This window comes from Tiliqua scincoides, chromosome 9, assembly GCF_035046505.1.
Source record: "Tiliqua scincoides isolate rTilSci1 chromosome 9, rTilSci1.hap2, whole genome shotgun sequence".
Lineage (NCBI taxonomy): Eukaryota > Metazoa > Chordata > Lepidosauria > Squamata > Scincidae > Tiliqua > Tiliqua scincoides.
The window spans coordinates 21,529,698-21,556,975 of NC_089829.1; the positions used below are offsets into that span (position 1 = coordinate 21,529,698).

At 45.2% G+C, this 27,278-nt stretch overlaps 1 protein-coding gene and 1 pseudogene across 1 annotated transcript; one reads left to right on the forward strand and one right to left on the reverse strand.

The window, feature by feature from the left end:
- Positions 1-211: 211 nt before the first annotated feature.
- On the reverse strand, positions 212-26,415 carry CETP (cholesteryl ester transfer protein). The gene is given in 13 exon segments (XM_066637935.1): positions 212-286; positions 3,814-3,899; positions 5,368-5,440; positions 6,704-6,871; positions 7,815-7,865; positions 10,139-10,233; positions 14,740-14,800; positions 15,705-15,774; positions 15,952-16,060; positions 17,851-17,921; positions 20,350-20,484; positions 24,225-24,303; positions 26,307-26,415. Coding segments are annotated over 13 exon segments (1,182 nt in total).
- Positions 25,332-25,451, forward strand: LOC136660952 (5S ribosomal RNA; annotated as a pseudogene).
- Positions 26,416-27,278: the final 863 nt, after the last annotated feature.

Genomic DNA, 27,278 nt, shown 5'->3' on the forward strand with positions numbered 1-27,278 from the left:
CCAGCACACACACACCCCAACCTTAGACAGTGATTCATTTGGAAACAAATCCAAAGTGGGGTAATACCTTTATTATGACTTTTAAAAAACCATAAAATACTACATTTAATGTCTGGGCTTAAAAGGAAAGTAGACCAAACTCTCTACTGATCTTGGACATTCCAGACATTCATCCTGTTGACTTTCTTGCTCTCTTCTGAAGATGATCTCTCTATAAATATCTTTTCAGAATATTAATGAGCAACTGTTCTGATAAACCAAAGTCCAGCTGAGGAATGATGTATCCCTATAAAGAAAAATGAAAAACATGTGACCCAGAGGATTGGAATGGCAGCTGTGAGTTCTTGGGTCTCAGGTAGGGCTTCACCCAAAGTTGGGCAACAGGCACATCTGCCCAGAGTGCAGTGCTTGGGTGGGGAATGGATCAGATGCTGTGGACCTCAAGTCAAAAGTTCTAATAGGCCAAAACTGGATGAAGGGAGAGAATGCAAAAGAAATAGCTCCGGCAGAAGCAGCTTGAGATTTGGGAGAAGTGGGCTAGTGTTGGCATGAGTCAATTATTTCCTGAATCAGAGGTAGGCCCAGGGGTCAAATTGGGACCATAGGCAGGGCCAGCCCACCCATGAGGCCAGCTGAAGCAGTTGCTTCACAAAGCAGTTTGGCAGAGGGCTATGTCTGTCCAACATCTCCACAGCTCCTCCCTCTCCCACTTCCCAGATTGGAAAAGAAGATGGGGGATGGAGCAGAAGGGGAAGTGTGAAGGAGACGAGAGAGGCAGGCTAGAGCCTTGCCTCTTTCTCTGCTAGCCTGCCACTCTACTCTCTCCCATTTCTCTCATCCTTTTATAATTCAGGGAGTGGAGCAGAGGCTGGAACATCACCAAGTAAGGTGATGTTTTAGCATGCTGCCTGAGGTCTTGTGTTGGCCCTACCTGTAAGGTACTACAGATTGTCCATTCCATCCATGGACAACAATCCAAACCTTGGACTCTTCTGCTCAAGCACACACTGAAGCTGGTGCTGCACAAGCAAACAGAGTGGAACAGCCTCACTTCCTGGCATAGCATCAGTAAGTGGTATCCAGCAAAGTGTCCAGCAAATGTAGTATCTAGCAATAGCATCCAGCAAAGAAGGGCTCAGGCACATGCTACCTGACCATGCCTGAGCTGAACATGAGCAACCATGCGTCCTGCCTGGGAGGAGCAGAGCAGGTGTAAAAGAACTGGTCAAACAAGAGAGCAAGAAAGGAAAACTGTCAATTTTTCTCCCCAGAATTCCTCCAATTAAAAAATGTGTACTGAAATGTTGACAGTGAGTGTCACATGGGATACAGAATGTACTTATCAGAGGTATTCATTATGACTGTCTGTACAATTTCTATACTGTGATGTGGACCTATACTGCAATGTGACGGGTTCATTCAAGAGTTTTTCTGGCCTGAACCCCATTTAACACGATTGCCATCATCCTCTCCAAATTAACTCTGTTGATGCTCCAGAATTTCTTTGGGTGACCAGCACTCTACCTGAATGTCCAAACTGTGCCTAGGGAAAATTATATTTTTCCACCTAAATTTTCAATGACCCCGGGGTCATCGTTTTTCTGACCTGAACCCCATTTTTCCATGATCGCATTCATTCTCTCCCAATCAAATCTGATGATACTACAGAGCTTCCTTGGGTGACCAGTACTGCTCCTGCATTTTCAAATTGTACTTAGGGGAAATTTTTTTTTCCACCTAAATTTTCGATGACCCCATTTTTCTGGCCTGAACCCCATTTTCCCACGACTGCCCTCGTACAATCAACTCTGTTGATGCTACAGAGATTACTTGGGTGACCAGTACTGCTCCTGCATGTTTAAAGTGTACTTAGGGGGGAAAAAAATTTTCCACCTAAATTTTCGATGACCCCGCGGCCATCGTTGTTCTGGCCTGAACCCCATTTTTCCACAATCGCCCTCTTTCTCTCCAAATCAACTCTGTTGATGCTAGAGAGTTTCCTTGGGTAACCAGTACTGCTCCTGAATGTTCAATGTGTACTTAGGGGAAAAAGATTTGCACCTATATTTTTGATGACCACAGTTCATCATTTTTCTGGCCTGAACCCCATTTTTCCACGATCGCCCTCATCCTCTCCAAATCAACTCTGTTGATGCTCAAGAATTTCCTTGGGTGACCAGTACTGCACCTGCATGTTCAAATCATACTTAGGGGGAAAAAATTTTTGTACCTAAATTTTTGATGACCACGGGGTCATCGTTTTTCTGGCCTGAACTCCATTTTTCCACAATCGCCTTCATCCTCTCCAAATCAACTCTGCTGATGCTACAGAGTTTCCTTGGGTGACCAGTACTGCTCCTGAATGTTTAATGTGTACTTTTTTCCACTTAAATTTTTGATGACCCCGGGGTCATCTTTTTTCTGGCCTGAACCCCATTTTTCCATGATTGCTCTCATCCTCTCCCAATCAACTCTGTTGATGCTCCAGAGTTTCCTTGGGTTATCCACCATGCACCAGCATGTCCAAAGTGAGCCTTGAGAAAATTTTATTTTTTGGCCTATTTTTTCGATGACCCCGGAGTCATCGTTTTTCTGGCCTGAACCCCATTTTTCCATGATCGCACACATCCTCTCCCAATCAACTCTGTTGATGCTACAGAGTTTCCTTGGTTGACCAGTACTGCTCCTGCATGTTCAATGTGTACTTAGGGGGAAAAAAAATTTCCGCCTAAATTTTCGATGACCCCGCGGCCATCGTTCTTCCGGCCTGAACCCCATTTTTCCACGATCGCACTCAACCTCTCCCAATCAACTCTGTTGATGCAACAGAGATTCCTTGGGTGACCGGTACTGCTCCTGCATGTCCAAACTGTGCCTACGAAAAATTTTATTTTTCCACTTAAATTTTCGATGACCCCGGGGTCATCGTTTTTTTGGCCTGAACCCCATTTTTCCACAATCGCAATCATCCTCTCCAAATCAACTCTGTTGATTCTCCAGAGTTTCCTGGGGTGTATTTCCTTAACCCTAACCCTGAACCTCACCTTGACCCTCACCCTCACCCTTTTTTCCACAATCGCCCTCATCCTCTCCCAATCAACTCTGTTGATGCTAGAGAGTTTCCTTGGGTAACCAGTACTGCTCCTGAATGTTTAATGTGTACTTAGGGAAAATTTTATTTTTCCACCTAAATTTTCGATGACCACGGGGTCATCGTTTTTCTGGGCTGAACCCCATTTTTCCACTATTGCCCTCAACCTCTCCAAATCAACTCTGTAGATGCTATAGGCCAACTGAGGAAGTTGCCTCAGGCAGTTTACCGGAAAGGCAGTCCAACCTCTGGCTCATTTGCCTTTGCTGCTGCTGCACTTCCCACTCCCTGTACTGACGGAGGGGGGGCAGAATGAAATAGGAAGTGTTAGCCCACCACTCCTCTCCTCCATCATCCTTTTGGCTTTCCAATCCAGAGAGTGGGAGGAGCAGCAACTGACAATCACAAGGAGGAAAGGAGAGGCAGCATTTGGTCCTCAGGTGCCAGGAGGTCTTGGGTAGGACCTGGAGCCTTAAGACAACCATTTTGCCCACCTCCATAGATACGACACATCCCATTGTAATATTCCCTCAGTATCCCCAGAGACACTCAAATCTCCAGTTTTGAGGAACTTTTCTCCTTCACAGAAAAGTGAAACTTTGAAGACTGCCCTGAACTTTGCACTGCTCGGGACAGGAACAAACATGAACCGAAATGCTTACTCATTCTCAGCCATTGCCCACAGGGTAAGACGTATGCTTACATGAATAGTCTTCACTTGCCTCTCTGGTTATTATCTCAAAATCTTTGATATCAAGCAGGCCGAGTCCTTTGCTGTACATCAGGGAGCTCAGAGTTGTTGCAATTCCTGCAGAGCGAAATCAGATTGGACAAATACAATGTATTACACATATAAATATTCAGGCTTCATTACAGACTAGCTCACCACTTGCCTCTCCTCACACTTCCTCTTCTTCTGTGCTCCCCTCTTCCTTTTTGAATCCAGGGAATGGGAGGCAGAGAAGGACTGGGGAAGGTAGGCTCCCCCTGCCAGGCAGCATCAGGCACAAACCCGCCCTGCTGCACCAGCATAGATTATTTTAAACCTTTTAAAATCTCCAAACCCTTTACTAGCCTTTTCCTGTCATGGCAGCCAACTGTGGAAATGGCATAAACACATTTTAGCATCACAGTTGTCCATGGCCAGCCCAAGGCCTCCTGTCACCTGAGTTGGCCAACCTCTGCTCCTCCCTCTCGCAATGCTCTAGCTCAGCCCTCTCCTCCCTTCCACACTTCCTCCTCCTCGCTGTTCTCCTCTTTCTTTTCCAATCCAGGAATGAAAGGAGGAGGAGGAGCAGCAGAGGCAAGCAGGTGGCCAGAGATGGACACACCCCACCAGAGTGCAGCCGGAGGCAACTGCTTCAGTTGGCTTCATGGATGGCCTGGTGCACACATGTGCACATGCACACAGCACTGAATAAACAATAGCAGGCTGCTATTATTTTGTGTTCACTTGGTACACCTCTTGAACTATGTCCTTAATACAGAATGATGGCCTGCAAGCAGGAAATATTAATTTAAAGTCAAGCAGCCTTGCACAGAATTCTTGTACACACATTGTGGGGCCCATGCATATACATCCTCAGCTCCAAATGGTTTTCAGAGCCTGCCTTCTTCTCAAAATGGAATTTACCCCTGGTCAGCACTAATAATGGTCTTATTGGTTCCCAGAAAGGCCAGGAAGTAGGGTGAAAAAAACCCTTTACTACCACAGGAGAGATAAACATCACCTTGTAATTCAACTACTCGTAAATTTGCATTCACGCCCTACTTGTTCTGCCCACTGACACTCAGAACTCAAAGCTAGAACAGGGGTTCTCAAACATTTTAGCACCAGGAGTCACTTTTTAGAGTAGTAATCTGTCAGGACCCACCAGAAGTGGTGTCATCAACCTGGAAATGACATCATCAATGCAGGCTCCAAATCTAAGCCGTGATTATCCAAAGGTCCCCCTTACACAGTGCGCTTGTGCTGTTATTTTGCACAGCTCAGAATTCAAACATTCCAACTAGGAAGTCAAAGCAGACTTGGATCCTTCTCCAACTACACAGCCCTCCCCACAGCCCTCCCCCCTTTCCAGCATTCCAACTTCCCACCTATTCAGGGCAAAGCACCATGCCTCTCTCCCACTGGGAGCCTGCCCTGCCCAGCAGCTCTGTATCCTGTATTTTCAGTGGTGGCTAAGCTAGGTGCTAACCTGAAATTGGCTTGCAACCACCTAGTGGGTCCTGACCCACTGAGAAACTCTGCCGTAGAGCATCACAAAGAAACTCACTTGACATCACTTCTGGGATCCCGGCAACCAAAATTATTTTCTCCAAGAGGTGGTTTAGACTGTCATTATCACTCTGAAATGAAAATGTTCAAATAATAGAGTAGATTGCAGTGTCTCTTCCCCATTATTCTTGGTATCATATTTATTTATTTAAAACAATATGAACATTGTCTTCAATGCCTATATGTTCTACTATGTAAACAAAAATATAAATACAAGGGCAGGACTTTGCCCCAAGAAGTTTACAATGTCAAAGTTATATATCTAGGATCCTCTGCTTTGCACTAGTACAGCGGTCTACGAACTGGAGACCACTGTTTCCCAAAGAAGCCCTCCTTGTCCTGACCAGCGTGTATCATTCTGCCGCATTTCTTCCAAGCTGATCTGGGCACGGGGATGCTCTGGGCAGTGACGTCTATTGCCCAGCATCAAAGAAGGCCATGCAGCAAGATGTCTGGACAAATGCGACTGCCCAGAGCACCCCGGGGCCCAGATTAGCTTGGAAGAAAACTGGTGATGCAGCAGGATGTTAAGTGTGCTCATGGGAGGGGGGGAGAGCTTTTTCCAAACCCCAGATCCAGCCTGCAGGCCAGGGTTTGGAGAGTCCTGCACTAGCAGAAGAGGCTTAAGGATGCATATGCATGTGTGTGTTGGGAACGATGCAAAATTTGCTCGGCTTTTAAATCCCAGGATATGGCTGTTTTAGCCTACCAGATTCTTCCCCAAAGGTTAGAAGAAAAAAAACAACAAAGAGCCTCTTTCAAATACAAACTGCAGCTGTAGGCCAGATGTGGCCAAAAGCTGATGTGTTGGTGGTGTCTTTGAGTGTCAGTATACCAATAATCAAACATTTTCTGGCTATTTGCAAATTCACAGTGGAGAATTTCAATTGGGAGTCAAATGAGTTCCAGCTCTCCCTTCTAGGCTCAGGCTGTTCATCATATTTGCCAAAAAGAACCATCTTTTCATTTATCCTTACTATTATTTTGCTTTGTCTTTTAGGAACTTTTTGCTGGGAAGTGGTCTTCTGGATAGTCTAAATGGTTGGCAACCTTCAGTCTTGAAAGACTATGGTATAAGCTTACAGCACCCAGTATTCCCAGGTGGTCTCCCATCCATAGTCTAAATAAGAATTATAATAAGGGTGAACACTTACCGCAGTTCTGTCTGAGGAACACTTAAACATTTTGTGCTCTATCCTGCAAAGGAATACAAAACCAAGCGCATTAGCAAGGAGAGATGCTACTTGTCAACAATCAGGCAGCAGTTGCAGTGCTTGTGCTTGTACTGTGCTTGTACTAAGTTTATTTTTCTGGGAAGTTACAGATTGACTGACCTTTTCAAAATACAAAACCATAAAGGGGTCTCCGCTGTATGAAGAAACACTGAATTCCACAGCCACTGATGTTTTCACTATAGTCCCTTCTGGCTGGAGGGCAATCTGAGGAGGAACAAGACTCCACACCTTAGCCAGAGAGTCGTTGTAGGAGACATTCTGAAAAATCTGTATGGCAAAGATGGAGAACACAATATGGCCCCTAAGTCACAATGCAGTTCTCAACAATCTGGACAGAACCACACACTGGATCAACAGCAACACTTACAATTTAGTGGGAATGCAGAGGCAGCAGTGGTCATTTGCAGGTTTGGGGAGAATCAATGGGTGGAAGTGGATAATAAAATAATACTTTTATTAAACTATAATAGACTGTACTTGAACATGGAAACTCTGCAGTTGCACTGAATTGCAGGTGAATCTTCCTTTTCCACCATTATTTTTGGATAGTATCATAGTCAGGAATCCAACAGGGTTATTTTATGATTAATATTATGTAGTGCCATCAATTTACATGGTGCAATATACAAAATGAGAGGACAATTACCTGCCCTGAGAGTCTTACAATTTGGACAGATAATAAGGGAAACAAAACGGAAGGGAAGGGAAATAAGTCTGAATAAGGTATTTGAAGGTGGGAGGGGAGGAAGCCTCGCACTATAGGATTTCTGCCCATCATATGGCTGTTAAAGGCACAGGAGCCCCACCTGAAGGGGAGGTAGCCACTCTGTTGCTCCCAATAGACTCCCAAATGTTCTTGTCCTTGTCTGCAATCAGTTTTGTTTTTCACGTATATATGGTACTTTTCCTATGTCATTTTCTGCAAATTGAATTTACACTGTAGTATACATTATTAATGTTCTGTTAACGTACATAGTTCTATAACGGAGCTTTAAATGAAATCCAGCTATATGATTACATTGATTTTGTATTTTTCCAGCCTGACTAGTGATGTTGTATTTGTGTATGTCATTTTGTTTCATTTCTTATAAAAATGGTGCAAAAAAATTTTTTAATTAAAACAGATGGGGCAAAAAGTGAACTTGCAGTGTTTTATCAGTTTCTTACTTGTTGGTCAAATGTGTTAACCTGGAATTTGATCCAAAGTTACCTCTTGCACAGTCTGCTGGTACGTTCCCAACTCCTCACTCTCAAACATTTCCTTCAAATAGAGAAAACAAGTGAGTGCAGACGTAGAGTATTTGCTGTGACTCAACTGCAGGAGAAATTGCTGTTTTATACACAAGGAACAACATACCTTAGAATCAGCTGCCTTCACTTGTTGGTATTTCCCAAATATGTATTCCCCAAATACTTTCAGCATTCCCATTTCTCTTTGAAGGCTGCAATCCTAGGTATACTTTCCTGGGAGTACGCCCCATTGAACATAGTGGGACTTAATTCTGAGTACACATGCATAGGATTGTGCTGTAAATCATGGCCCACCGTTGGCAGAGTCAAGGCCAGCCTATTCATGTCCCCCAGAGTCAAGCCCACCCCACTGAACTGGTCACCTCAAACAGTAGATTGGTGGGGGTGCCCACCTCTGTCCTCCTACTTGCTCCTCCTCTTACTTCCTGGATTGGAAAAGAAAGAGGGTGGTAGAGAGGAAGAGGAAGTGTGGAGGAGAGGGGAGGGCTGAGCTAAAGCACTGGAAAGTGGGGGGAGTAGAAGTTGGCAGATCATTGGGTAAGGGAGAGGGAGAACAGCTTTTAGCATGCTGCTTCTTGACACTTGTGTCAGGAGGTCTTGGGCCAGACTTGGTCCATGCTGAGATTTGTGGCGACTCCCTAACCTCTGTAATAATTTGCTCTACTTGGTGAGGCCAGTGAAGACGTTCTTGGTGCTTCTTGCCAGCTACAGACCCCCCATCATCTCAGCCTTGCCTCACCCACTGTTCAGCAGGAGCCGAGTCAAAAGACACTACCTGCAGTTTGTCCCCTCTGATCGTTGTCACCAGGCACTCATCCAGGAAGGCTGCCAAGGCCAGAGTCTTGTTAAACAAAGTCTTCTGTTTAAAAACTGTATGCAAAAGTGTCTCCTAACCCAATCACTGTTTAAGTACTGTATGCAAACATGAACTGCCTTCTTGTGTTGCTGATTCATTGTATTGTTTTCATTGTATTCCTAGTTCCCCCATCTAGGAAGCCAGCCATAGACCCCATTGAATTTTGCTGATAACTGATCCTTTCAATGTTTTACATGCTCCAAGCACCCTGCTGTGTGGTAGTAAGTAAGCTACCAGCACTATCTGCAAACCCCTTTTTAAGAGAGGGCTTCCTCTCACATGCTCTCTCTGGCTCTCTCTCCAAGGACCAACACATCTGTGTTGTGTCAGAGGGTCCTCTTCACAGGACTCTCCCCACCCCCAACTGCTACAGGAGTGGTAACTATCTTGCGACTGGAACTCTTTCCCTTCTTCCCCCCCTTTTCTCTCCTTCTCTCCCCATCTTTAGTTAGCAACTGGGTTTGGCAGATCAGGGACGCCTAAAATCCTTCCCTACAATCTTTCCTTTTTCTAATTTCCTCGGATGCACCAAATACTCTTTACATGCAACCACCATGAAAGCTAAGTACACTAGATTCAAGTACTAGGACCAAGAAACATACACTCATAATTTCTCCATGTGCATTATGTTTACCTTTGTGCTTTTGTAATAAAACTATAATCTTTTATTAAAAGTTATCTTTCTCTCAGTCTCCTCTTTAAGAAAAAGGGAATTTCTCTGCATTACACCATCTTGTTATCCAGCCTGCGACCCTAAGGTTCCATTAAGGGCAGTGTAATAATTCCCCTAAACAAAACAGCCTTGTTCATGCGAAGACAGCACTCTTCTCGGTGGATGAAACTGCTAATGCTAGGGTGGACCCAAGTGCTCTCAGTACCTGAGGAAGTGTGCCAAATGCTGCCGCCACCACCCCTGGATGGTACTTTGCAGCACCAATTACATCCCCCTGATTCACAGGTGTATAATGATCAGGGCCTCTCCACTCATGAGGCCAACTGAGGCAGTTGCCTCAGGGAAGAGAATGGTGGGGAGTGCCCACCTCTGCCTGTCCACTCACCTTCACTGCTCTTCCTTCATCCTCCTCCCTTGCCCTCGATTATAAAAGGAAGAGGGAAACAGAGTGGAAGAGGAAGTGTGGAGAAGAGGACAGTCTCTGGATCCAAACAATGATTCTTCTCCACACTTTCTATCTGCTCATCTCTTCCTATGCAGTGGCGGGAGGAGGACGAAGGAAGCAAGCTGAGGCTGGAGGATGGATGACAGTGGGCAGTGAGTGCCTCTGCTGGCCTCATGGACTTTGGTTAACACTGTGGTCTAGCTTTGGTTAACACTTCTGCTGAATTGGCTGTCAAGAGCAAATGAGGCTGGGTAATCATCAGCCACAATATCCCTTTGCCCCCCCCCCCCATGGAGGCTTATTATGTGCCTGCTGCTTTATCGTATGATATGATTCTATGTAATTTGCTGGAACTGATGACACAGCAATGTCCACTCCTATATCCACATCCCGGATAAAATTTTCTGCCAAACAATGAAAAAATAAGAGTTTATTCTCAGCAATGTGTCCAAAATCTTTTTTTTAAAATTTCATTTTTACCCTGCCCTTCCTCCTAGCAGTGTACGAGGTTCTTCCTCTCCCATGTTTTTTTTACAACAACCCTGTGAGGTAGGTGAAGCTGAGAGAGTGTCAAGACCTGCTCACCCATAAGGCCAACTGATTAGGCAGCAGTTGGCGGGGGGGGGTGTGTGTGCCCATCTTTGCCACCTACTTGTCTCCACTGCTCTTCCTTCTCTTTCTACTGCCTGGATTGGAAAAGGAAGAGGGGGATGTTGATGAAGAGGAAGAGTGGAGGGGAGGAGAATACTGAACCAGAACATTGGAGAATGATAGGAGCAGAGGCTGGTTCATCAATGGGTAAGGGGGCAGTATTTGGCACGCCACCTCAGGTGTCAGGAGGTCTTGGGCTGACCCCGAAGAGAAAGACTAACAGGGTCACATAATGTGCTCGATGGCTACCGTGGGATTTGAACACAGGCCTCTTCAAGTACTATTCTAAACACTCTAATATCCAATTAGGCAACCATAATTCAGAATGCACCTTAAATCTAGGGGCACAGTTACATTACAAAGCTAATTGATCAAACCCAAGGACCCCCTGAGTTCTGAGAATACACCATGAAAGCATCTCCACATGACCTAGTAAGTATACCCCAAGAGTGTCACCAGATCTCAAGTTTTCAAGTTTTTTGAGAACCTTTGCAAGCTCTTCAGCTAGGCTGCCAGATCTCAGATTTTCAGACTTGGATTTTGAAGGCCCTGAGACTTAAGTTTTGGAGACCTTCACCCTCTTCCCTTCCATACAAAATTTAGCATGTACTGCTGGCCTTAAAGAAAAAGAGGAAGTGGTGGAATGATGTGGCAGCAAGAGTTTTGCAGTTTTATCAGTTGTAACCATATTATTTTACATTCTGAAAAGGGTTGCGTGAGCCTTCAAAACAGAGAAGAAAAGGTCTGTCTTGGCCCTTCTGTCTTTGGTCTCTTCAATGAGAGACATCAGAAATTAGATCGGATGCCTCATCCAGCATATATTCTACACCAAACTACTCCAAATATAAAAAGGAATATTAGGGTACTAGCCTGGGCATGTTTAACCAGTACTAAGTCCCACTGTGTTCAATAGGACTTCTGTGGGAAATTTAGTGGTTTTACCTGTTTTATAATCTTTCTGTCGTACCCCTGCCCCGAAGGGCAGAGCCAGTTGGTAGACAGGGGTGGGTTCTGTCCAGTGCTGCTAAGACTGAATAAGCAAGACACTGAAAGGTGGAAGGCTATGAAGGCTGTTCATTGATTCAACAAGACATGTCCATGGCCTCTGGGAGACTCAGCTCAAATCCAGAAGCCCCTCCTCAGCACTTTGAGATGCTTTTATACATTTCAGTAGTAATTCAGAACAAAGAGTCTCCAAAAAGGGAAGTTCTCCTGGTAACCTTCCACTGTCCCTCTCATGCCCTTCCCCCCTCCTCACTTTTAGGGAAGTAGACTTGCCTTGTTTTGACTGTTTCGCATATGTTTGCTTATTCTATTTTCATCCATGTCTGATGGATGTCTGGCTTGCGGTTTTTAGGCACTTTGTTAACTTATCAGCAAAAAGGGTCTGTTAGTGATATTAGGCACTTTGTTAACTTGTCTTTGTTTCTTTCTGCTCTCTCTCTCTCTCTCTCTCTCTGTTCTGTATTGATGGTTGCTACAGGTTGCTTTGGGAGGAGAGAAGGGTCTGAGGCAGGTATGCAGGTGACATTTCTATTAAATCATATATTCAGTGAGTTATTCTAAGGAGCCAGAAATGAATATTACTCTGCAAATTGACAGCTGAGGGCCTAGTATCATGGCTGCAGGCAGAGGCTTGCAGCTCTAACTTAAAGCCTGCTTACACAGCAGATAAAGTGAAAAACTATGACCAAGAGCTCAGTCGGCTGGGGGCCAGGGACTTTTTGTTGGAAGAACAGATATGGGAAACATGTCAAGACTGTCAGGGCGAAGATGCACCTAAGGAAGACAGTAGAGTTTTCCTCTGCTACTGTGAAGATAGGGCTATAGAACCACGCTTTGAGAAACTGATTGTGTGGTCAGGATGGGCCCTACGAGTCTATGACTCAGCAGCTCTTCATAAACTCAGTCTCCTGTATGGTGTTTACTGGGTATGTGGAAATAAAGCTCATATCAGTCTTGCTAACTCATGAAATGGCTCATGTTACTTAGCATGGCTAAATCCTCCTGTTTTGTTTAGAGAGCACTTGCCAACAGATAAAGTCCGAAATGTGCGAAGTGCCAAGGAAGATGTAGATAAAACACGGCCTATGACATGGAGAGCGCTAAATGATTGGACAGGCTCCTGTGCAGCTTTCCCTTGGGCCTGTGGGGGAGCCTTCTGGAGAGTAGGTGAAGGCCTGATACGAGTCCAAGGTGTAATTGAGCAAATGGCGAATAAGACAGCGGATGCCTTGCTTGATTTGGCTTCTGAGCAGAAGCAACTGAGGCAAACTGTGAGTCCACATCGCATTGTTCTTGATCTCTTATTGGCTGCAGAGGGAGGAGTTTGTGCGCTCATTGGCCAAGATTGTTGGGTGTATATCCCAGATGTATATGCTACCTGGGATCAAGCCCATCACATACATGCAGTAGCTAAAGATATGGTAGGAAAACGGATAGTAGGACTCTGGGCTAATTTGTTCATTTGGTTTCATGATGTAGGAGGTTGGTTGCATAACCTAATAAGAACTGTGGTAGTTTTGATTTGTATCTTACTGGTGATATATATCATGCTAAAATGTAGTTGCTGCCTAGTCAAGAAGATCATATGTAAAGGATCTAAATGGTCTAGACCCAAAAGAGTTTATTAATACTAGTATTCAAATGTTTCATAATTATGTACTTTTCAGTAATGGTATACTTACAGTGTAATACCACAGATGCAATTATATCCTTAGTGGAGTATTATGTAATCCAACAGAATGTCAGTTAATAGAATTTATTAACTCATATCATTATGTATCAATATATGCAGAATATAAAGTTGTATTGGTGGCTCAGATGAAATATTCCATCTGTGCCAAGAGGGGGCACTGTGGGAAATTTTAGTAGTTTTACCTGTTTTATAATCTTTCTATTAAATCATATATTCAGTGAGTTATCCTAAGGAGCCAGAAATGAATATTACTCTGCAAATTGACAGCTGAGGGCCTAGTATCATGGCTGCAGGCAGAGGCTTGCAGCTCTAGCTTAAAGCCTGTTTACGCAGCAGAAAAAGTGAAAAACATGTTTATGACCAGGAGCTCAGTCGGCTGGGAGCCAGGGACTTTTTGTTGGAAGAACAGATATGGGAAACATGTCAAGACCGTCAGGGCAAAGTGACCTCCTGATCTGAGAATTGTGAAAAGTCACAGGATGAGAGCCAAAGCTTGCATCAGAGGGTCTCATTGGACTTGTTTACACAGTGCTATAAATTTGTGTGCAAAGGGGAGGTTATTTGGGGGGCTGGTCCTATGTCCTGACGGTCTTGTTTCTGTCCTGTGTGGTATATCTGCTGGAGCAATAAAGATGGACTAAAAGAACAGTACAAGTCTCTGTCATTCTATTTGGCTGCTCAGCTAAAAGAACCAGGAGAAAAGAAATTCCTATCTATCAGATAAAATTTTATCAGATAAAATAGGATTGTGGACTGGCTCTAATACTATATGTACTCACCTATGAGTAAGCCCTACTGACTACAATGGGACTTACTTCCATGTAGACATGCATAGGCATTGCACTGTTAACATGAGCTACGTATTATTTCTCAAGTAGTCCTTGGGAAAGAAGACCACTGTGTAACACAAAAATTGTTTATGTTGAATTTTTAATGTTTCTTATACAATTCAGAGGTGCTGATTCCAACAGTAATCTTGTGTTTTTTATATCAAACTCTCACACCAAAAATAAATAAATAAACATCAAAATATTCAGATAATCATAAAATTGTTCAAATTTTGTTACACAGTGTAATCTAGCTCAGAGATTCTTAAATGGTGGCACCCTTGGGGGTATGGGAACCAAGTGATGGGGTATGGGACAATCTCTGAACATTTAAAAAAAAGTTTGTTAGATTAGATTGTTAACTATCACTATTATTAAGACGGATTGAGGCGTTCTGTTCCTAACTATTAATATGTAAAGTAAAACCAAGCTATCTTTTGGTCGAACTGGTACCTAATATAACTGGTGGTGGTGGTGGTGATGTTTTTTACAGTCTGGTGAAGGGGGTATGGGGACATATTGGGCAATCCATTGGGGGGTCTGTAATAATAAAAAAAGTTGATCTAGAGATATGCCTCTAGGCAAATGTCTCAGTTGGCCTCCTGCTAAGCCCAGTGCCTCTCAGCTCAGGTCCTTTGCAAATCAGAGCACCTAAGCATTTGTGCTGGTGACATAACCACTCCTTCTGGAGCTTCCCCTTGTCTTTGAAACACATCAAATGTGTTCAGATTTACCAGCTGTTTCCTGAGCAAGCTCTGTCAGCAGCTGACCAAGGATGATGATTTCTTTACAAACCTATAAAGGAGAAGAAGAGGTACTGAGACATAAAGGCATTCCCTTTCTGTAGGACTCTTGTGAAATGGGGAACAGCCATTTGACTTCATTTTTGGAAGCCAAACTCCAGTTTAGCTGCCCTTTTTACAATGACAGTCCATGACCACATGACTCTCTACATCTTTTCTTTCTCTTGAACTGCAGCTTTATTTTATGCAGAAAGGATGGAGAAGCGGTTCTCAAAACAGTTTAGTTGCCAGAGCCCTTTACACAGAAGCCGCACCAGCACATCCACAGATTCTCAGGAACCCCCAGAGTGTTGGCACATGCACAGAGTGGTGCAGTATTAAGCAGATGACAGCCACTTATGGTGTGTTCATGAAGTCCCTGAAAGGGTCCCAGGGAAACTCAGGGCTCCTAGGAGCACACTTTGAGAAACACTGGGATGAAGAGGAAAAGTAGATAGTGCCTGAGCAATGAGCTCCATTTCCCTTGAGAGCAAGACCAGTGCCATGTTGCTGCTGATCCCGGGGCAAAGCCCTGCACTTGGAGCCCCCTGGCACTCCTTGCCCTTGTCGCAGAAATTGAAGGCCCAGAGTAGTACTGTGGCCACTGGTGTCCCTGAGCTGACTCATTTTATACATATATCTTATATTGTATGTCACAAAGCTTTTCCACTCCATTGTAAAATTCATGTAGCCTTTGTGTATTTTCAAGATATGGGAGAGCCCAATTATCACACAGGTTGCCCTTTCAGCAATGACAGCTCAGCACAGCTCACCAGCTGAGAGTGTCTCCTCTGCCACTTACATGGAGCATTGAGGTGCCTGCAAAACGTAACTCCCCCCCCCCCGAATGCCACTGTTCTACTGCCATGCTGGATATATCCAACTGCTCTATCAATTGCCCCATTCATGCTTCTCACCTGGTGTTTGAGAACTAGCTGCAAGGTAAATGAGATGACGTCTTGAAACAGCTGCTTCAGCCACCCTGGGCTGTAGGGAGAAAGTCCAGAGGTGAGCTTAGAAATAACTTATAAAGAACTATTTGGATTGTTGGCCCATCATATTCTCTGAACTCTCAGTGGGGCTTACAACACAAGGACAGAATCTAGATAGTGTGCAACTTCCAAGCACCTCCTTTCCACTAAGTACACTCAAACCCTGGCACACATTTCAGAGGAAGAAACATATTTTCGGTCTCCGTAGAAATGCAGGGGCAGTTTGTGGAAGGTAAGGTAACAGTCTGAAGTGTCAGATGCCACATGATCCTTTTTGCAGGCTGTGCATCAGAGAGATAAATGCATTTACTTATAATGAAACCTCAGTAATTGTCTCCTTCTCCTACAGCTTTCTGCATGGGGTGGCGCAGGTGAGGTTTACTCAGGGACCAGTTTTGCAGGAGCACGGAGGCCACCTAGGGCAGCTATTCCCAAATGTGAAACAATCATAGATTCATCCAGTTGCAAGAGACAAGTTCAACCCCCCACTCAGTGTGGCTTCAGCTACAGCATCCCTGACAGGCGGCCATGCGTGAAAACCTCCAATGAGGGAGAGCCCACAACTCCTGAAGAGAGACTGTTACAGTGTTTGACAACTGGGAAATTCTTCCTCCTGTCTAGCCTAAATTGACTTCCCATTGGTTCTATTCCTTGGAGCCATAGAGAACAAGTTCTCCCCTTCTGTGTATCCGTCCTTCAGGTATAGGTATGCCCCTGTATCTGTGGAAGGATCCATTCCAGGGAACCCATTGGATATGGAAACTGCAAATATGGGGGATGCATGTTAACTGCTTCCTGCTAACTGTTTGATCTAGTTTTATCAAGAATTCAGGCTGCCAGCAGCCTGTTCATGATACGGTATAAGCTTGAATGCTTATAGTGACCTGTTAAAGCAAGAAACACTTCAGCCAGTAAGCTTTTAAACAATGCTAATGTGCATGCAGGTCCCCTCTCAGATTCGCAAATAACTGAATCCATGATACTGATCTGTGGATATGGGGGGCCCACCTGTGTTTGAAAATGGTTCTCATAGCCCCCCTTTAGTGTCCTCTTCTCCAGCTCTTTGAACCATTCCTCGTAGGACGGCTTCCAGACCCCTCACCATCTTTGTTGCTCTCCTCTGAACCTGTTTCAACTTATCAAGGCCCAATTCTATTTTACAGCACTGATGCAGCCATGCCAATGGGCAATGAGCTGCAACCTGCAAGAGGGGGGTAGTGGTGTCACAGAAGCCTCCTCAAGAGAAGGAAACATTTGTTCCCCTTACCTTGGGGCTGCATTGCAGTTGCATTGAGGATGGAAAGTTGGTCAGGACTGAGCATCTTTAAAACATGACACCCATAACTGGACAAGGTGTTCTAAATGAAATCTCACTAGTGCAGGGTGGAATGATGACTTCTCAAGATATCAGCCTCTTTTAACATCTCCTCGCTGCTACTGTTCAGTGCCTGGAGAGGGACTGAAGTGTGTTTTGGGAAAAGTCAGCTGACATGCTGAATTGAGAGTCAGGATGGGTGTCATGGTTCAGGAGTTGGACTTGGAGCTGTAAGATCCAGGTTCAAATCCCCAATCAGCCATGAAGCTTCCTGGGTGACCTTGGGCTAGTCACTCTCTCTCTCAGCCTCATCTTCTTTTCTCATCTTCTCATCTTCTTTTTCTGTTGTTTTTCTGTTGTTGTGAGGGCAAAAGGAGAGGAAGAAACCCATCGCTGAGAACATTGCCCATCTCTGATGACACATCCCATCACTGTCCATGTCCATGAGTAGGAAATCCCAAAGGAAACTTTGACTTGAGTCTCAACCCAGAAGTTGACATCAACAAAATATGTTGAGAGAAAGAGCAGCAAAGATATGAGATTTTGTCTGCCCTGCTGCAATTGCTAACAATTTCCATAAATCAGTATTGCACCATTGGTTTTGCTCTAATTAACTAGTTTCCACTCACTGAAAAGCTGGCTGCTAATTTCCCACTGTTCAGGGGGGTATGTGTATACTGCAGATTGCCAATCTTAAGCCCTTGATCTATCCAGCCTGGGAAAGTACAGCCTCCAGGGGTTGCATTAACTACTCACTCAGTTTAATATTTAGTTGGAGATCGATGGAAGAATCAATTTCAAAGGGAATAGAATGGATGAGTTTCACCCTGCAGCAATGTGAAAAAGAGAAAAATGAACCAATTATGGCAGGCATCACTGAGGTGCTCTTAGCTAGGATACTAATAGGCAATTTAGGAAAATGGGACATTGCTGGAATTAACTGGGAAGGCTGATTGCTAAGTGATAGAATGTTGGCTGCACAAGCAAGACTTTCTCAGAGCTTAGCCTGGGAGAGAAAGGCACCAAATCAGCTGCTGCCAAATCAGTCCAACCACTCTATATTTGGTTGCCTTGACTAGCTCTCTTGCCTCTGATACAGCTGGTATCTGGAAGTGCCATCATTCCTAATCATTGGTATGATCACTCCTATGCACCTTCTTGCCAGACAGTGAAGCCAGCACTCATAAGGATAGAAGAACATAGGAAGAGCCCTGCTGGAAAAGACTCATCTAATCCAGCTTCTTGTATCTCACAGTGACCCACCAGATGCCTCAGGGAGCCCCCAAATAACCAGAACCCTGTTGCCTCTTGCCCTCCCTTACACCTGCTGTTCAAAGATAGACTACTGCTAAAACCCAGGTGTTGCATACAGCCACTGTGACTTCTACCCCATGAAGGAGTTTGCCTCTATAAATTTGTCCACTCCCCTTTTAAAGACATCTAGGGTGGGTGTCATTCCAACATCCTGTGGCAAGGAGTTCCATAGATTAATTATGTGCTGGGTAAAGAAATATAGCATTTTGTCTGTTCTGATTATCCCACCAGTCATAGTGGCTGTCCCCTGGTTCTGGTGTTGTGTGAAAAGGAAAAAAAAATTCCCTCTATCCACCCCTGTGGTTTCCTGGCCCATCACCCCTCATGATGCAGAAAGAGAGGCAGCCTGAGGACAAGTGGCAGCAAAGTCAAGCCAAAAGACTGAGCACAGTTCAGAGGCAATTTGAAGGCTCCAAACAAGGAAGCCCCTTAGCAGGTAAGGGGAACAGCATTTGGCAAGGCAGAATGTTTCACCTGGGGGGGGGGGAATCAGCCCCTGGCTCATTAACTCAAATACTGGGAAGCCTTGGTTTGGTCCTAAGCAGGTTCAGTCCCCAGCATATCCCTACTTGGAGCATGAAGGGATAGGCCAAATTAATGGCTCTGATTTGCTAGTATGTCTGTCATGCAAATTATGGGGCTGGGAGGACATTGGGCCTACTGTGATTTCTGTTGAAATGAGACACCCATCTTCTTTCTCTACTTTGTCAGTCTAACAAACTGTGAGCCCAAGCCTCTGCATGTCTACTCAGAAGCAAGTTCCATTGTGTCCAATGAGGCTGACTCACAGAAAAATGTGTATTGGAGTCCAACCTATAAGTATTTCAGGAATTGGCAACCACAATACCCATTCAATGACACCCAGGACTCTTTGAAGTGGTGAGAGGTCTATCATATCCCCATCCATCCACAGAGGCAGACATCCCCTCAGAATTCCACTGTGACTCTTTTGCTGTACATTTTGTGAATCAAATCATCTGCATCTGATCTGATTGGAAAACAACTGAGCCAGACTGGGTTGAAACTTCTTTCATTTTTGGCCCACACAGAGGGCAGCCACTGCACAGCTTACCATTGATCTCTGCTTTGACTCAATTTCTGAGGAGTCACAGGCCTTGACACTGAAGCATCCCCAGAACAGGCTGTATATCTACAGTCAGAGGCTGTACCCTCGAAAGCCTCCTGAATCAGCCCATTCCGCATCAGGTGACACATAATCCCTGTTGCCCACACACCAGCACTGATGAAGGGCAACATGTGATAGGAAAGAGTGTGATGCCCAAAGGCTGCCCCTTTAAGGCCTCCCTCCAGGGAGTTGAGTGGAATAGTTGAGCAGGACCCTTGTTGGTGAAATTTGCTGTCTTGGAGCTGTCCATGGTGCTAATCCACAGACAACAATTGCTCATTTTATCCTCTCCCCCATAGGTCTCTATGGCCCGGACCAGGGGTGCCCAAACCCCGGGCTCTGGGGCCACCTATGGCCCTCGAGTCCTCTCAATGCGGCCCTCAGGGAGCCCCCAGTCTCCAATGAGCCTCTGGCCTTCCAGAAATTTGTTGGAGCCCACTCTGGCCCGACGCAACTGATATCAGCGTGAGGGCAACTGTTTGACCTCTCACATGAGCTGTGGGATGAGGGCTTCCTCCACTGCTTGCTGTTTCATGTCTGTGATGCAGTAGCAGCAGCAAAGGAAAGACCAGCCTTGCTTTGTGCAAGGCCTTTTATAGGCCTTGAGCTATCGCGAGACCTTCATTCATTCATATAAGTTCATCTTTAATATATTCATTTATGTAAACTTATGTAAATTTATTCAAATTTTAAATGTAAATTAATCATTTTTTTCCCCCGGCCCTGGACACAGTGTCAGAGAGATGATGTGGCCCTCCTGCCAAAAACTTTGGACACCCCTGGTCTGGACAAAACAGTTCTCTGGGAATACTTACAGCCAGGCACTCATATAGCCATAGGATAGGGTTCCTCTAAAGGAGGCTGAGACATTCTGGATTCCTATGGCAATAGCATCATTCTCCTTGAAGTCAACATCACTGCTTTCGATGGAGAGGTCATTGATATGGATGCTAAAGAAGGAGAAAAGAATAGCCAGGATGGTGTGGTGGTTTGGGAGATAGACCTGGAAGATCCAGGTTCAAATCCCCAATCAGCCATGAAGCTTCCTGGGTGACCTTAGGCCAGTCACTATCTCTCAGCCTCATCTACCTCACAGGGTTGTCGTGAGGGCAAATGGAGAGGAAGGAGCCCATTGCTGATATCATTGCCCATCTCTGATTCCATCACTGTCCATGGAGTAGGAAATCCCAAAGGAAACTTTAATTGTAGCTTGAGTCTCAACCCAGTGGCTGACATCAACAAAACGTTGAAAGAGAAAACGAGTAGAAAAGACATGAGATTTTGTCTGCCTAGCTGCAAATGCTAACAATTGCTATAAATCCGTTTCACACGTTGGTTTCCCTATAATTAACTAGTTTCCACTCACTGAGAAGCTGGCTTTTCCTTTCATGGAAATCAAAAGGAGGGAAGGAACTTTGTACATCACCCTGAGCTCCTTGGAGGAAGGGCAGTATAAAAATGTGAAAAATAAATTAAATAAAAGGGGAATGGCTGGTCCAGTCCAACTGAAACAAGTTGGGATTGATAAGGTTGTATAGAATGTATGCAAATCTCCATACATTTCCAAAGTCATTTTGCACCCTAAAGATTTGATGCACTTACTTAGCTGCATATCCAACACCTATGACCACCACCAGCAAACCCTTATATAGGCACCATGGTCAAGAGGGGAATCCCAAGAGAATGTAGGCTGACCCAGGGAAGTAGTGCCTACTAGTTAGCATTCCTTCCTGTCCCCGACTTTCCCTTTGTTGGGCAAGCAGCTGAATGGGGTAGAATATCTGCTGCCACCAACCCATGCTACAAGATCAGACAGAGCAAGGCCATCTGGGCAAACCTGTCTCCCTTTCAGAAGAACATTAAACCTCAGGGGTTCTGATTAAAATCCCCCCATAGTAACAGCTGCAATGCAGATGTGGCAATCCACTAAACCTTCCTGGGACCGGGCAGACCAGGGGTTGAAATAGAACCAGTTTTAATTTAAGTTTAAACAATGCTAGAAGAAGGAAGGTGGGTCAAAAGTGCCAGCAGGTTGAGGAAAATGTTGGAGGCAAAAGTAGACTAGAAAGGTTGCTAAAGGTGCAATTACTACTAATACCCGGTAGATGGGGCCACAGTTCTTCCCAATCTGCTTGCCTCACTCAGAGGAAGTTTGTCCTAGCAGGGGGACTTTGTGAAACTGACTAAAATGAACCAGAAACCTGATGTCATCTAGTTAAACATTGTCCCTTGCCAAGACACCTTGCCTGAAGAAATTTCCAGCCCCTTTCATTCACTATGCAGCAAGTTAAGCAGGGTCAGGCCTGGTTAGTACTTGGATGGGAGACCACCTGGGAATACCAGGTGCTGTAGGCGTATACCATAGACTTTCGAGACTGAAGGTTGCCAACCAAATTGTGCTCCTCTCCAAGACCCATGAAGTGGGCTCTCAGCAGGGCACCTGAGAGGAATTTTATCCGGGGCTACAAAGTTTCTTTTGGGCACCTTCCCAAAGAAGTAGGGAGTGAAACAGAGGGGGGGGTAGCAATAGGAGTGGGGAGAATGGGGGCAAAGCAGGCAGGGGGAAAGTGGCAACAGCTGAAATATTCTTTGGAAATGAAGTCTACTAGTCTTCCCAATGCAGAGCTCAGGTCTACCACCCTGCCTTGCGCTGGCAGCTAGATACATTAATACGGAAAACCAAACACACTCCTAATTCTCTCTAAAAATCTTTAAAATTTAGAAAATTATTGCAGGAGATTAGTATCATTGTACTTAGGTTCACACTAGAATGGAAAGTGTCCTGGGTAGACCACCACTGACTTCTGCAGCAGCTGCAGTCCTGCAGTTGTGTCACCGAGCTCCTCTACACTCCTTCATGGTAAGCAGATCACAAACCAAAGAGCTACTGTAGCAGGTCAGTTTTCTCCCAGATGTGACACTGTTAAGGAATGTATGCATTCCTGGGCCTGGTGTGTATGGCTTGTGGCAGTAGTCACTGCCATGTACCCACAGTAATGCCCCCAGCATCCGTGTGGTCAGCGAGTCTGGGTGAGATAGGAAAATGTAAGATCCCAGGAAATTTCTGGGCCCCTCCTTTGGCTCCTGGGCCCCCTTTCTGACCCTTGGCCTGGGTACAAATTCCCCCCTTTACCCCCCCTCTCCTAGGCCCTGGCTCTCAGGGTGCTGGAACTACAACAGTGGTTCTCAACATTTGTCCTTCACATGATCTACCTATTTGAAGTCCCACCAGAAGTCATTGGGGGTGACATCATTGCCAGTTACTTCTGAGTTGGGAGGCCAGATGCAACATGACAAACACCAGTAAGAGGCTTGGGGTGGACAAAAGAACTTTTTCAAGCATGGAAAAGCATGCTTTGGAGCCCCCTACTGCTTTTTGTTGGGTTGCATTCCTGATCTTGCTGCTGGGCAGTAGATGCCTAGGGGGTCCTGCGAGTATCACCAGATACCACCATGCTTCTAGCTGTGCTGAGTGCCTTCTTCATGTTGTGAAGGTGACAGCAACTTAGAGGTGGTGGTGGTGGCAGGCGTAGCTTCACAATCTTGCGGCCACTCCCCCCCCCCCTTCTTGTTTGAAGGCTCAAAAAAGGCCTCCAACGGAGGAGGAAGGGGACAGCAGGCAGATCATAAAACTGTCAGACCATAGTGTGTGCCATCTTGGCTAGCCTCCTGTGGCACCCCCTCATGTGTTGCTCTGGGGTAGTACTTAGGGTGGCCTGCGCCCCACTAGGTATGCCACTAGATCTCAGATGCCCCCCATATGCAAAATGGCAATAATATTGCCTACTTGCTAGGGTTGTTGTAAGGATGAGAGCAAGACAACACACCTGAAAGTCCACATTGAAAATCCAATTTAAATCTTTTCATAGACCAAGAGCTTTGGATGCCTGAGATGAGAAGCCAAATTCCACCCATGCCCCCTGCTACTTTTCTCTTTCTGCTCATCCTCACCCTCCATGGTCATGCGGTATGATCCCCTTCACCCTCCTCCTCTACTCATTGCAGATAGAATAGAAAGAAAGTGTGGAGGAGAGAAGCCTGCTGGTCTACAAATGTCCACTTCTCAAAATGTTCTCTGTGGTGACCAGCATTTTTTTTTAAATGTGCCACAGCCTGGCACTATATATAGTGCAGGTCTGTGGTATATCAGCTTACCTGGTCTTTCCTGCTTCCTTCTTCTGGCTTCTCAGAGCTTTAGAGAACCTTGGGATGCATCCAAGTCATACAGGAAGACTCTGAGAAGCTGGAAGAAGGAATCACCAGGGGACACATTGTGGACTGGCAATCGGTGGCTTGCAGACTGGCAACTATGCCCAGCTTGCCAACTTCAACATTCAGGGATCGCATGAGAAGCAAGACTGGCTTCTGGGAATCTTCCATGTGCATTTGGTAAACAGTGACGCAGTTTGAGTAGCACTGCTCAAAGCTACCATTCTCCTCTCATCCACCTTTCCAGTACTTTCTTTATTTTCAAATTCCAAGAAGCATGGAAGGAAGAGTGGCAGGGGAGGGCAAGGGTGAGGTGGATGACAATAGCAGCAGCCCAGCCTAATCCACAACCTGAAGTGACTACTTCAGTCCACCTATGACCATTCTGTACACCCACCTAATCTGTATTCTGTCCATTCATTGTTTTTTTAAAAAAATCACACTTATGGACTATGGTTAGTCCATAGGTGACACCACCAACACGGACTTCTCCCCCTTAATATCTGGGTAGGATGCATGTCAAAATGCTGCTTGAATGACATCAGCTGTTAGTTCGTTCACTGTCAGTAGAACACAAAGACACATCAGTCAAGGACCCCACCACTGGCAGGGCTGAGTGTATCAGTAGTACTGCTGCCAGGATGCTGGGGTGCTTGGGACTGAGCCCTACACTGGGGCCCCCAAGGTGCATTGGAACCCACATAACTCTCATATTATATGGAGGAGTGAAAGAGAGAGAGAGAGAAAGAAAACTAATAGAAAGCAATTGTCAGTTTATCAAGGAGTTGAACTGGACCTGGAACCAAGCCCCCAAAACCAGTTCAGAGGGATTTTCTTTCAAACCATAATGAATCCAAACCTAAAATCTGCCAGAAAATTCTGCCATTTGCCTGAAACACAAAGGCTGCAATCCTATAGATTATGGGTGTCAAACATAAAGTCCATGGGCCACATCCAGGTTGCGGAAGCTCTTAATCTGGCCGTCAGGCTCACCCAGCAACTCCATCAGCTGCTCTCAGCTGCTGAAAGGGCAGCCCACATGATAATTGGGTTCTCCCATACCTTGAAAATACGATCAAGATTTGCACACTTTCTCTTCTGTCATTTGCAACTAAAGGGTTCCTAAGTGAGAAAAAAAATGCTCATTTCCAGCCATGACCTGCTTATTGACATCACTTTCAGCCCTCAGCAGGCATCATGAATGTTATTTGGCCCACTGTATGAAATGAGTTTGATACCCCTATTATAGACACCTGGGAGTAGCTTCCATTGAATTCAATGCAACTCACTACAGTGTAGTCATGCACAGGACTGAGCTGAAAACATGGTAACCAAAAGAAGTGGTCTGATAATTTGGTGCTTAGCTGTCCATTATAGAAATGATGTTATATTTTCCTGTTTTTTTTAATTCTATGTATTTTTCTTGTTTTTTTAACTCCTTTAAAATTCAGATATAAATACAGTAGTTTAAAAATATTAAATATTTTCTCCCATGTTAAATTGTTCTTATTCAATTCATTCTATCTATACAGTTCCACTACAAGCAAAAAAGTTTGCTATTATTCCACATGAAACATATCTAAACTGGTTCTGCAGCAACTGTTACCCTGCACATGCCCGATCTCGTCTGATCTCGGAAGCTAAGCAAGGTCAGGCCTGGTTAGTACTTGGATGGGAGACTGCTTGAAAATACCGGGTGTTGTAGGCTTATACCATAGTCTTTCAAGACTGAAGGTTCCCAACCAAACTGGTTCTAAGTAACTGAGGCTGCACCTCTAAGCACACTTACCTAGCAGTAAGTCCCACTGAACCCACTGGGACTTCTGAGTAGACATCATAGTCCTGTATGGTCTATTAGTTGCCAAACTGCTTACATGCAACCCTGTGCATGTCTACTCAAAAGTAAGTCTAGTTGCATTCAATGGGATTTACGTCTGGGTGTGTATAGAACTGGAGCCCAAATTAGTGTCTGAGCTGAAACTGAACTACATAGTTTTTAAAAAATGGTAACAATTCTAATCAGCCCATTTTTTTAAAAGATCCCATAAAATTCACCCAGATAGGCTGCCTGGCTGCCAGGGCTAGCTTTGGTGTGATTCAACTGAATAGGGCCCCGAGTTCTGGAGAGGCCGCCAAGCTACTTCTACCAGCTCGGTCTGTAGATGATACCCTGACACAGAGTAGTCTGTGCCAAGGTGTGGCAATTGGAGCGCTGTGTGGGCCCTAGGTCACCAACATCCTCTCTAGAGCTGTGCATAAATCTATGAAAATCCCTGCCTCTAGGTCCGTACAGCCTGATATCGGCCGCCCAGAAGCAGTTGGTGGTGCTGTCATCATGTGGCCACCAGTTTTGGGTGCCACGCTTTGCGATGGCACCATCAGCCCTGGGCTCACTGTGGTTGCTCTGCACCGCAGATGCTTGGTGAATGGGGCCCTCTGCAAAAAAGTCTCACATTGAGCCCCACCACTCCTGGGGCCAGCCCTGCTGGCTGGATCTTATCCTCTCCCACAGCAAGGGTACAAGAAAAAAGGAGTGGGAAATAGCAGCAAAGGAGAGACTTACAGACAAGTGCAGCTGGCTTTGTGATCCTGGTGGTAATTCCTGTGTGACTGAAAGAGGAGAGTCCAATGTTGCAAGCCAATGAGTGACTGATGAAACCTACTAAGATCATCATTAGGGTCCTTGACATTCTCTGACAACAAGTCCCAGAGCTGCAGTTCACCAAGCCCCAGTGAGAGCTGAAGATCACAGTACTGACTACCTCCTGTCCTGTGGCCACTGGTAAACAACTCTATTATTGTTTGACAGGATATGGCCCTCTTCCTACTTTCTGATCAGCCTCTAGAGTTTCTCACAGGTTCCATAACTCTTTCATCTGATCAGCCTCTAGAGTTTCTCACAGGCTAATTAACTCTTTCATCACCAACATCCTCTCTAGAGCTGTGCATAAATCTATGAAAATCCAGGCACAGAGACATTTGGGGGGGCGGGGGGGGGTGTCTTGCAAAACAATTGCAGCCTTCCAACCTATTATTTTCCCTGGAAGGTGTGGAGATCTAGGAGACCTCATGGCCCATCCATGAGTCCAACTGAAGTGATTGCCTCAGGCAGCAGATCAGTGAGGGAAGGGGCACCCATCTCTGTCTACCTACTTGCCTCCACTGGATTGGAAAAGGAAGAGGGGGGATGTAGATGAAGAAAGCAGGGATAGTGTGAGACTTGGGATTAGACCTGGAAAATCCAGGTTCAAATCCCTGGGATGACAAAGCTTCCTGGGTGACCTTGGGCCAGTCATGATCTCTCAGACTCACTTACCTTACAGGGTTGTTGTGAGGACAAAGGGAGGGGAGGAACTATGTACACCACCCTTAGCTCCTTGGAAGAATGATGGTATAAAAATAAAATGAGAGGACATGAGAGGCAGGGAGGGGAGTGCTGAGCCAGAGAACACTGAAGATTGGGGACCCAATCCTATTCAATTTTTCAATGCTGATGCAGTTGAGCTAGTGGAGTGTGTGCTACATCCTATGGTAG